The 12,070-nt window shown below is 35.0% G+C and overlaps 1 protein-coding gene across 7 annotated transcripts in view; it reads left to right on the plus strand.

Annotated features, from left to right (window-relative positions):
• The window catches only part of KIAA0586 (KIAA0586 ortholog), a 112,793-nt gene that overhangs the window by 11,449 nt on the left and 89,274 nt on the right, over window positions 1–12,070 (plus strand). For 6 of the 7 annotated variants that reach the window (XM_047863307.1, XM_047863304.1, XM_047863305.1 and 3 more), the window contains 5 exons: window positions 1,182–1,356; window positions 2,116–2,337; window positions 4,326–4,479; window positions 6,904–7,071; window positions 8,501–8,624. In XM_047863307.1, coding sequence (XP_047719263.1) covers window positions 1,182–1,356; window positions 2,116–2,337; window positions 4,326–4,479; window positions 6,904–7,071; window positions 8,501–8,624 — 843 coding nt within the window. Of the gene's footprint in view, window positions 1–104; window positions 193–1,181; window positions 1,357–2,115; window positions 2,338–4,325; window positions 4,480–6,903; window positions 7,072–8,500; window positions 8,625–12,070 lie in introns of those variants that run through there. The other variant, XM_047863308.1, reaches the window with a different exon arrangement.

A 12,070-nucleotide genomic window follows, 5' to 3' on the forward strand; every position in this document is an offset into this window, starting at 1 on the left:
GATCGGTGGCCTTTTGGGTTCCCCCTGCCTCTGTAGTTCTGTGACATCATTCCTGCAATTGTGATGAAATAATTGACAAAACTTGATGACTCCATGGGGTGTGAGAAGGTAAGTGGAAGATAGAGAAGTGGAAGATAATGTCAAAATTTTGAGACAGATGCTCTTAGTCAAAATGAGGAAATATCAAAGCGAGTAAGTTTACGAGCTGCTCTGGGTCTTCTTAGAGATCAGCTGGAAAGTCCAGCAGCTAGAGATGGAGTGCATTCCTTCTGATCTTATTTGGACTTCACTAGGGACTCTGGGTTTGTCAGTGGTTCCTTTTTTATTTATTTATTTATTTTTTAAATGTTTGTTTATTTTTGAGGGAGAGAGAGACAGAGTTTGAGCGGGGGAGGGGCAGAGACACAGAATCTGAAGCAGGTTCCAGGCTCTGAGCTGTCAGCACAGAGCCCAACACAGGGCTTGAACTCATGAACCGTGAGATCATAACCCTAGCCAAAATCAGTCGCTTAACAGACTGAGCCACCTAGGTGCCCCATCCGTGGTTCCTTTCTGTCTCTGTCTGTCTGTCTGTCTCTCTCTCTCTTTTTTTCAGGCCAAATATAGAACACAATCAACCAGTTTTGTTTTGTTTTGTTGGTATTTAGTTAAATCTTTCATTATAAATATGTATCTATTTGCTCTCATTTTTAATCCAGGCTGCTTAAAACTGTATTTTGTGCCCCGTTTTAACAAATTGTGTGACATCTATTAAACCTAAATAAGCTAGAATTAAAAACAGTTTTTAGCAGTTTTAAAAATTTATCTTAGGTTGTCTTTCTTTGGAAGTAACACATAGTACTTGAATTCTTAGAACTTTTTCTACATGATTTGAATTCATACTTCTTGATTATGTATTTTGGTAATTGTACTCATGTCTTTTTCATATATGTAAGCCTTGTTATCTGAAATATCATAGCCTTCAGGGAATTATTTTATTTCTTTAGTGTTTAGTTAGTGACTTGACCTTTCATAGATTTCATGAACCAAATGACTGGTAAGATCCTTATAGGGAAAACCAAGTGATTTAATGTTTTAAAAAATCTAGAAAACCCACCTTCAGCAGATTACCACTCTAGGTGCTTCTTGAAATGGTTCCATGTAGCTTGCTGAATATATTGTTATACATTTTTTATTTACAGAACTCAAAACATGCCTGTTTTTAAAGAAGTAAAGGTACAGCTTTTAGAAGATGCAGGCACAGAAAAGGACGCTGTTACTCAGGAGACTAGAACGTCACCCAGTGGAATTGATTCAGCCACAACCGTGGCCGCAGCAACTGCGGCTGCCATTGCAACAGCAGCTCCGCTGATAAAAGTATATATTTTACCCCAGATACTCACAACATCTTTGTGAAATGTAAAATTATTTATTAGGAACTGATTCTACAAGTGATTGTATCCAACTATAGACTAAGGTTGTTCTAGTTGCTCTCACTTTGAAAGAATTTTCCTGTTGGTGGTTGTATATTACCTCTCAGGCATTGAGACCTAACCCCCCCCCCCCCCCCCCCCTGCCATGCTGTGATAATGCTAAAGGACCAAGGACTGCCTGGATTTAGCACTGATCCAGGCTCATCCAGGGAGCCCCCAAGTCCTGGGCAACCTGGGACAACTGCTCATCCTTATTTTGGAAAGGCACCCCGAGATTGTCTGTGCTACCCGCCTCAGTTTGCAAATGGGAAAACTGAGAAACAGAGTGACACAGGTCCCCAGGCTAATAGGTGGCTGATCTAAGACTAGGATTCCAGGCTGCTGACCTAATTCAGTCTGAGATGAGTGAAGTTTCTAAAGCTAATTTGTTGTGTTATTTGCTTCTTTTTAATTACTGTTTATTTCTGGAATTATAAAAATTCTTTTGTTGCAAATGTGTTATTTTCTTAATGAGAGAAAAGATCTACTTCAGAATAGCTATCTTTTGCCTTTTATTTCTGTGATTCTAAAAATAAAGGTATAAAATCATCAGAGATTTAGAGAGTAAAAATCCGGTTTGATCATTTTTATTAGAAATCACTTTAAACAACATTTCTAGTAACTGATCATATTTTTTATATCCTTTGATATTTTATTATTTTAGGTACAGAGTGATTTGGAAGCAAAAGTCAATTCTGTTGCAGAATTACTCAATAAGTTACAGGAGACTGATAAACAGTTACAGCGTGTTACAGAGCAACAAACAAGTATTCAGAATAAACACGAGAAATTACATTGTCATGATCATGAAAAGCAAATGAATGTTTTTATGGAACAGCACATTAGGCATCTTGAAAAATTACAACAGCAACAAATAGATATTCAGGTATCTATAATAAAGCCAGCACACATCTCATGGTTTTTTATCACTTGCGTCCCTAAATTGATATTTGTTGATAATTGCAGTAATAGCTCATTAGATTGTTGCAGCTTTAGTTCTTAAATAATGATTTGCTTATTATCACTCTTCCTCTCCATGTGGAGACTTCTCTGCACATTCAAGTTCAAGTATCATTAGTTCTGTAAGACACTTCCTTAGAGTTGGCTTTTCCTTCTTTTGTGGTATTTCTGTTCATACCATTTTTACAATGCTAATATTACATTGCCATGACTTGTTTACATCAGTGGTTGTTAGCCTGAGAATGTGCATCAGAATCACTTGAAATGCTTTATAAAAATACACATGCTTGTACCTCTCAGGGATTGAGACAGCAGGTCTGAGATGGGACCTGGGAATAGGAAGTTCTGTAATGACTCTGATGAGATGAGTAACCAGCTGGTATACATATTGCTTCTGCATTTAATTAATTAAAAGAATGAACATAGTTAATTGCCTTTTGAATATGAGGCACAGGGATATTATAAAAAGAAGAGTTATCCTCACAAGGAGCTGATAGTACAGTTTCTTATTTATTTTTGAATTTCTAAGTCCTGGGATAGTACCCCGCACTCAGGCGCTATACATATACACACACATTTTCTTTAAGTGAATGAATGACCTGCACTATAAATGCATTGGTTTTAATTTACTTTTATTTTTGTCTAATTAATGTGTAAGTTTAAGACTTAAAAAAATTAAAATATCACATTCAGAAGAATACAGAAAAATAAGTTTTTTATAACTCAGTATGTTAACACAGAGTAAACACTAATCTGCTATAATTTTCAAAACTTCTTAATAGAACTTGGCTTGAGCTTTCCATGTAGTTGAGATTTTATTTTCAGTGGAGTGGTTATGGCCATACAAAGTAAGGTTTTAGTAAGTACTACATGCACAACTAAAATTGTGTATGCAGCATGGTGTCTCATGAGAAGCTAGGAGTGGGTCTATTAGAAGACTGGTCTTCAGTCTGCAAATAACTGCACTTCTCTGAGCCTTGATTTCTTTACTCAGAAAAACCTTTTATTTATTTATTTTTTTGTTCAGGGTAAAATGAGATGACAGATTTGAAAAGCACATTGATTTCTTAAGGAAAGGGTCCTACTTGTCTTTGTTATATGCCTGTCTGCCATTTATCTAGTCTTCCATAAATAATAAATTGCTTCTGCATTTAATTTGGAAGAATGGGATCTTTTCTAATTCAGACGTCTTATTTATAAAGCTTCTAATTACAGAGAAAGTTGAAGTTTTAGTGACATACTAGGTATATTAGTAATTCGATAAATAATTTGTTGAGTCTGTCCCATATGTTTTACGTAGAGAGATGTCTACACATTTTTAAGAATTCTGTAAAACTGTAAGTCTTGTTAGGTTTTCCTTTATCTGGTATGAGACCCTCTTTTGAAATTAGTTTTATTAGGTAAGATACATACACATTCCAGGTATTTTAATAAATAGTACTGAGAACTGCTGTCCTTGTAGTTCCTGTTTCTGTTTAAATGCATATGTTATTGTTGCTGCTGCTAATTTGAGTGCCTACTAGCAATGTTTTTTAATCCTTCAAACAAAATCATGCAGGATATAAAAGATGAGATATTTTGGTTTGAAATTCTCTGGTTGAAGTAGAGGTCTAGGGCTCCATCCTTTTGGTCATCTCCTAGCATGCCTCAGTGGCTCCTGAGCCATCTCAGAAGTAGAAAGGAGGAAACTGAGGTTTAGAATGATTAAATAAAATGAATAAGGTCACACCACAGAGCCAGGCTTAACCCAGTGACATCACTGCTGCAGTGCGTAACTGCATGTAATATATGTATTTTTATTGCTTATTAAATCTAATACATTTTTTCAAGTCCTCTAGTAAGTTTTAATGTAGTCTGTCATCTAGCTCTTTTAAATGGTATTTGAAATTGATCAAATAATTTTATGTCTCCTAGACTCATTTCATTAGTGCTGCGCTCAAGACCGGTGGTTTTCAGCCTGTTAGTATGCCTCCTTCCAGAGTGATGGAAAAGTATTCTGTACAACCAGACTATTCTGATCTTGGTAGCAGTAATCTGTCTTCACATAACACATTTGCTTCCAGACAAGGTAAAAATATGTAGTTCTCTGTGAATAAAACATGTTAGCTATGAATTTTCTTTATAGTATGGCAGCCAAAAACTTGTTTACTAGGTGGTGGAAGACTAAGTCTTCATTCTACAAAATTAGTTCTTGTGAGTTAATTTTTTTGTCATTTGAGAACTTGTTCAGTCAAATTAGGGGTCATGTCCTACTGTATGTTTTTAATTAATAACCTTCATAAATTGTCAGAAGCATTTACAAGTTGAGAAAAATTCATTTGTCTAGTATCACAAATGCTTGTAATCAATTTTCCATTTCCCTAACTGCATATTTACTCTTTTTATTGATTCTTTCAGGAGAGAAACCACCTTACTACAATAATAAGCTATTTCTAATTATTTTCATAGTTAGTAATAGAATATAAAAAATCTTTGTTTATAGTAACAACAAAGGAACGCATAACCAATTTGTATTAAAGCTCTGGAATTTAAAATAAGTGAATAAATATGTTTCTAAATTATTGATATTTGAATAATGAATTAATAGAAATCAAGGGCTATCCCTTTTATGATACACAGATCCATGTAGTACAATATCCTCAACATTTGATACGTTAGACCATTGTTGTATTATAGGCGCATTAAAGACTCAGACTTGTAAGCTGCTCTATATTTTTCCACAAATGAGTGGTCCTTACAAAACTGTTGTGAAAGTAGTATGAGTCAATTTTTAAGTTGTGAAGTGAGGAAGATGAAGCACAGAAAGGTTATGACTTGCCTGCTTCTGGTCACCTGACTTGAGGGTGAGTTTGTGTATTTGGCCAGAACTCAGGTTTCAGGATGAACCAGCTACATGCTTTCAAAAGAAGTGGACATTTCATTCTCCATTCTGGAGAATTACTTGCTCATAATTTTGTTTTTTTAGACTTGAGTTTTATTATTTTTTTTAATGTTTATTTTATTTTATTTTTTTGAGACAGAGAGAGACACAGCATGAGCAGGGAAGGGGCAGAGAGAGAGGGAGACACAGAATGTGAAACAAGCTCCAGGCTCTGAGCTGTCAGCACAGAGCCCGACGCGGGGCTCGAACTCATGAACTGTGAGATCATGACCTGAGCCGAAGTCAGACACTTAACCGACTGAACCACCCAGGCACCCCTAGACTTGAGTTTTAAAGGAAAAATGCATGTTTTATTGGTTGTCTTTCTTTGTATATTTTAGTGACAGTAAAAGAAAATTTAAAAAAATGAGTAAATGTAAACTTAAACTTTCTATTTTTATTTTTTAACATTTTTAACTTATTTTATATACTTATTTTTTTCAATTTTATTGTTTATTTTTTTAAATGTTTATTTTCAATTTTTTTAAATGTTCAATTTTTTTAAATGTATGAGTGGGGGAAGGGCAGAGGAAGAGGGAGACAGAATCCAAAACAGGCTCCAGACTGTGAGCTGTCAGCACAGAGCCCGATGCGGGGCTCTAACTCACAGACCGGATTGGGAGATCATGATCCCAGCCAAAGTCAGATGTTTAACCAACAGAGCCACCCAGGAGTCTTTACTTATTATTATTATTATTATTATTATTATTATTTTATTTTTTTTTTAGAGAGAAAGAGCATGAGTAGGGGAAAGGGACAAAGGGAGAGAGAGACAATCTTAAGTAGGCTGCACACTCAGCGGGAGCTGACTCAGGGCTTGGTCCCACAACTCTGGGATCATGACCTGAGCAGAAATTAAGAGGTATTATATGCTGAACTGACTGAGCCACCCAGGTGCCCAAACTTTTTATTTTTCAATACTTTTTCTTGGGCGTACATTATTTTTATGTACTGCAGTTGTAGCATAAATATAATTTTGTACTGCTTTTTACTAGCATGTCAAAAGTATATCCCATGTTTTACATAATCATCTTCATAATATTAATTTTTGATGATGAAAGGATAGTTTATTGTAAACACAATTTACTTAACAGTTATTGGACATTCAGGCAGATTTTAGAGTTTTTTCCTTATAAATAATACTGTGATGAAGTCATCATATATGTAATGTCATTCTTTTAGGTTGTGTCCTCAGGATAAATTCCCAAGAGTAAAATTACTAGATCAAAGTGTATAAAAACTTCAAGACTTCCTATACTTAGTGCCAGATGGTTTTATTAGTTTTCATGCCAGGAGCAGTGTCTGGCTATGCCATTTTCACTACAGCTTAAATAGTACTGCATGTTGTCATATTGTTTTTTATTTTTTTTGTTTATTAGCTGTAAGTGTAAAATGTTTATAGCCTTTATTTCTTTTGATTTCTAGTGAGGATGGAGTTATTTCTATTTACTTGTAATTTGTATATCCTATATAATTTGCTTTATTTTTAAAATATGGGGAAGAGTAACACTCTACAAAATTGTTGTTCTTTTTAAAATAAATTGAATTTATTTCCTTTACTTTCTTTTAAAGCACCTTCTAGAGAGGTTGAAGATATGGGTTTTGATAAACAGAAATCTCCATTGGAGACACCAGCACCTCGAAGGTTTGCTCCTATACCGGTTTCAAAGGATGATAAGATCTCAAAGAGGGGAAATCCCATGGAAGAAAAAGAAAATATGGAGACAGTAGGTCATTCAGGTAATAAAACAATCATGACTAGCATCCACTACTTTATCTAGACCTACCTCAAATTAGAAACAGATTTCCACACCCCTGATTTTATAATTCTCTTATGCACCAAGTAGTAATGATAGTAGGAATTCTATTTTCAGTATTTCTCTTTAAATGATACTTACTGGGCAAATCAAGCTTCTTTAGATTCTTTGTAGAAGGAGTTGGAGATACACGTTTATAATTATTCTGATTATTTTCAACAGGTTATTACTTAAGCCTTTAATGAATAAGTTTTATTATTAATAAAAATAATACTTTAGTAAAGGTAAGGCTGATCATTAGAGCATGTTTTCTTATATTGTTAGGTGTGAATTTCAGTAGTGAAACTCAGAGAAATTTACATTTATTACTGTGTTCAGTTGGAAAAAGTGTTAAGGTACTAACTATTTAATAGCAAACAAGAACTTTTATTTATTTTATTTTATTTTTTTAAAGGTTATTTATTTTGAGAGACAGAGAGAGAGACAGCACGAGTGGTGGGGGGAGGGGTGCAGAGAGAGAGGCAATGAGAGAAATCTACACAGGCTCTGGTGACAGCATGGGGCCTGATGCCGGGCTCCATCTCAGGAACCATGACATCATGACCTGAGCCAAAATCGAATTGGACGCTTAACTGACTGGGCCATCAGTCACCCCAGACAAGAACTTTTATAAGTGACCTGAAATAATAATTTGTTACAGACCCTTAAAATAAAGCCCTCCTAGTAAAAGTTAGTGAAAATGTTAAATATAAGCTTTTATTCTGGGAATCACTTAAATGCATTCAAGCCTTGTCTTGGATGCATTTAAAGAGTTTTAAAGATACTAAAATCTTTGCTAAACCAGCTTTACCAAAAGATAAAAGTTGTTATGTAGTCTCATTAAAGATGAGACTAACGGAGAGATTCAACTAACAGTTGCTGTAAAGAAACAGTCAAAGGGGTGCCTGGGTGGCTCTGTCCGTTAAGTGTCCGACTTTGGCTCAGGTCATGATCTCACGGCTAGTGAGTTCGAGCCCCACGTCAGGCTCATGCTGACAGATCAGAGCGTGGAGCCTGCTTCGGATTCTGTGTCCTCCTCTCTCTGCCCCTACCCTATTCATGCTCTGTCTCTGTCTCCCAAAAATAAATAAACATTAAAAAAATTTTTTTAAAGCAGTCAAATCTCCCTTTAACTCTTGATAAAAATCTTACAATTTACTGGGCTTTGTGATGATGATATGTCTCATTCAAATTCCTTTTTTCTGTGATAGAAATAAATTCAGGCCTGAATTTTAAACAGTGTAGTTTTCATGAGTTATAAATATTTGGTTTGACTTGATGAGTGTATTTAAAGCCTACAAACATATGTGAGCTCTTATATAAAAAAAATGAATTGGTACTTTAAATATAATACTGTATTTCTCTTATTGTAGGAAATGTAAGACTATTGGAACAGATTTTGAATAACCATGATTCTTCGACAAGAAAAAGTGAATCTTCAGATAAAACCTTACTAAATAGGTCAAAAACAGAATGGAATCCTGAGAGCAGAGACAGGTAAACAAGACATTAGAATAAAAACTATATTGAAAAGAACTTTGTTTATTTCTAAAATGTCTTTAGGAATTTTGAAAAGTGTATAGCATTGCTTTTAATTTTTTTTAATGTTTATTTATTTTTGAGAGAGAGAGAAAGAGAGCGAGCAAGCACAAGTCGGGGAGGGGCAGAGAGAGAGAGAGAGAGAGGGAGACACAGAATCCTAAGCAGGCTCCAGGCTCTGAGCTGTCAGTACGGAGCCCGACACAGGGCTCGAACCCACGAACCTGGAGATCATGACCTGGGCCAAAGCTGGACGCCTAACTGACTGAGCCACCCAGGTGCCCCGTTGTATAGCATTGCTTTTAAAAGTAATCTTAGATTTACGATTTTCTGCTATCATATCTAGCCCTTTTCTATACTATAGGTATAAAATGAATGTATCTAATTTTCTCAAAATGCAGATTATTTTTTTAATGTTTATTTATTTATTTTTGACACAGAGAGAGAGAGAGAGAGAGAGAGAGAGAGAGAGAGCAAGCACACACAAGCAGGGGAAGTACAGAGAAAGAGGGAGACACAGAATCTGAAGCAGGCTCAGCTGTCAGCATAGAGCCTGACTGGGCTTAAACTCAAGAACTGTGAGATCATGACCTGAGCCAAAGTAGGACACTTAACCGACTGAGCCATCCAGGCGCCCCCAGATTCCTTTTTTTTTTTTAATGTTTTTTTTTTAAATGTTCGTTTATTTTTGAGAGACAGAGACAGAGTGTGAGCAGGGGAGGGGCAGAGAGAGGCTCTGAGCTGTCAGCACAGAGCCCGACAGGAGGCTCGAACTCACGAACTGTGAGATCATGACTTGAGCCGAAGTCAGACACTTAACCAACCGAGCCACCCAGGTGCCCCTACCCCCAGATTAATTTCTAATGAATGCAGATTATTTATTTCTGATGAAATGATATTTGAGATTTGCTTCAAAAATAATCCATTGTGGGGTAGAGGAAACTGGATTGGGAGTATGGATGAAATGAGGATAGCCATGAGTGAATGGTTAATGTAGATAGGGGTATATGGAGCTCATCATACTATTCTTTGTACTTTTGTGTCTGTCTGAAATTTTACATAATAGTTTTTAAAAAATCAAGTAAATCTAGGTCATGATAATTTTATTTATCTTGAGTATCATGGAAACTATAGTAATAAACAGCCACATTTTTAGTATTTTCATGTGAAGACAGTGTACAGTTTTAGGCCATTTGCTTTTGATGTAATTACTGATAAAAGATTTATGTCTGCCTTGTTGCCATGTGTTTTCTATATGTCGTAGGTCTTTTTATTTTATTCTATTTCTCTCTATTGCCTCCTTTATATAAAATAGATACTAATGTTATTCTCTTGTTTCTTTCACTATACATTTTGAGTTGTTTTCTGAGTGATTGCCCCAGGGATTACAATTAGCATCTTAATTTAAAACAATCTAGTTTGGATTAGTACCCCCAATTTAATTTCAATAGGATTCAAAAACTTTGTTCCAGTATAACTCCTTCCCTTCCTCTTTTTATTCTGCTGCTATTGTAATACATAGTACATCTTTATACATTATAAACCCATCTATAAAGCTTGATAATTATTGCTTTATACAGTTGTTGAAATAAGATAGAAAAAAAGTTAGGAACAAAAATTCATTTTATATTGTTTTTACATTTACCTATATAGTTAACTTTTACCAGTACTCTTTATTTCTTCATATGTATTTGACTTAGTTTCTAGTGTCCTTTTATTTGACCCCGAGAGACTCTTTAGTATGTCCTAAATACTAAAGGGAAATCTGCTAGTGATGAATTCTCTGTTTTGTTTACCTAGGAATGTCTTAATTTATCCTTTACTTTTTTCAGTACAGTTGACATACAATATTACATTAATTTTTGGTATACAGCATAGTGATTCAGCAGCTCTATATGTTATACTGTGCTAACCACAAGGGTAACTATGGTCTGTCATACAGTGCTACTACAATACTATTGTAATATTATAATATTCCCCAAGCTGTACCTTTCATCTCCCTGACTTAGTAATTCCATAATTGAAAGCCTGTACATTTCCCTCCCTTTTACACCTTTTTGCCCATTCCCCTGGCTCCCTCCCATCTGGCAACCACCAGTGTGTTCCCTGTATTGATGGGTTTGTTTCTTCTTTGTTTATTTGTTTTGTTTTTTAGATTCCACATACAAATGAAATCATATGGTATTTGTCTTTTCTGACTTACTTCATTTAAAAGAATACCTTCTAGGTCCACCCACGTTGTTGCAAATGGCAAGATCTCATTCTTTTTTATGGCTGAGCAATATTCTAATATTCCATTTTCTTTATGCATTCATCTGTCGATAGATACTTAGGTTGCTTCCATATCTTGGGTATTATGCACTGTAGTAAACATAGGCGTACAATATATCTTTTTGAATTAGAGTTGTTATTGTTGTTTTTCCTTTTGGTAAATACCAGTAGTGGAATTACTGGACTATATGGTATTTCTACTTTTAATTTTTTAAGGAACCTTCATATTGTTTTCCATAGTGATTGTACCAATTTACATTTCCACTAACAGTGTACAAAGGTTTCTTTTTCTCCATGTCCTTGCCAATACTTTTTATTTCTTGTCTTTTTGATACTCACCATTTTGACTGGTGTAAGGTAATAATCTCATTTTGGTTTCCATTTTCATGATGATTAGCAATGTTGAGCATCTTTTCATGTGTTTGTTGGCTATCTGTATGTGTTCCTTGGAAAAGTGTCTGTTCAGGTCTTCTGCTTATTTTTTTAGTCAGATTGTTTTTTTGGTGTTGAGTTATATAGATTATTTACATATTTTGGATATTAGCCACTTATCAGATATATCATTTGCAAATATCTTCTCCTATTCAGTAGGTTGCCTTTTCATTTAGTTGATGGTTTCCTTCACTGTGCAGAAGTTTTTTATTTTATTGTAGCCCCAATAGTTTATTTTTGCTTTTGTTTCCCTTGCCTAAGGAGACATACCTAGAAAAATGTTGCTAAGGCCAACATCAACCATATTACTGCCAGTGTTTTCTTTTAGGAGTTTTATGGTGTTAGGTCTCATGTTTAGGTCTTTAATCCATTTTGAGTTTATTTTTGTGCATGGTATAAGAAAGTGGTGCAGTTTCTTTTTTCTTTTTTTTGCATGCAGCTGTCCAGTTTTTCCAGCACTGTTTATTAAAGAAAGTGTCTTCTCCCCAATTTGTATATTCTTACCTCTTTTATCATAGATTAATTGACTATATAAAAGTATGGGCTTATTTCTGGGCTCTCCATTCTATTCCATTGATCCATGTGTTTATTTCTCCTTTACTATTGAAGGGTAGTTTTGCTGGATATAGAATTTTTGCTTTACATTCTTTTTCTTTCAGCGCTTTGAATATGTCAACTCTGCCTTCTGGACTGCAGTGGTT

The sequence above is a fragment of the Prionailurus viverrinus genome, chromosome B3 (genome assembly GCF_022837055.1).
Source record: "Prionailurus viverrinus isolate Anna chromosome B3, UM_Priviv_1.0, whole genome shotgun sequence".
Lineage (NCBI taxonomy): Eukaryota > Metazoa > Chordata > Mammalia > Carnivora > Felidae > Prionailurus > Prionailurus viverrinus.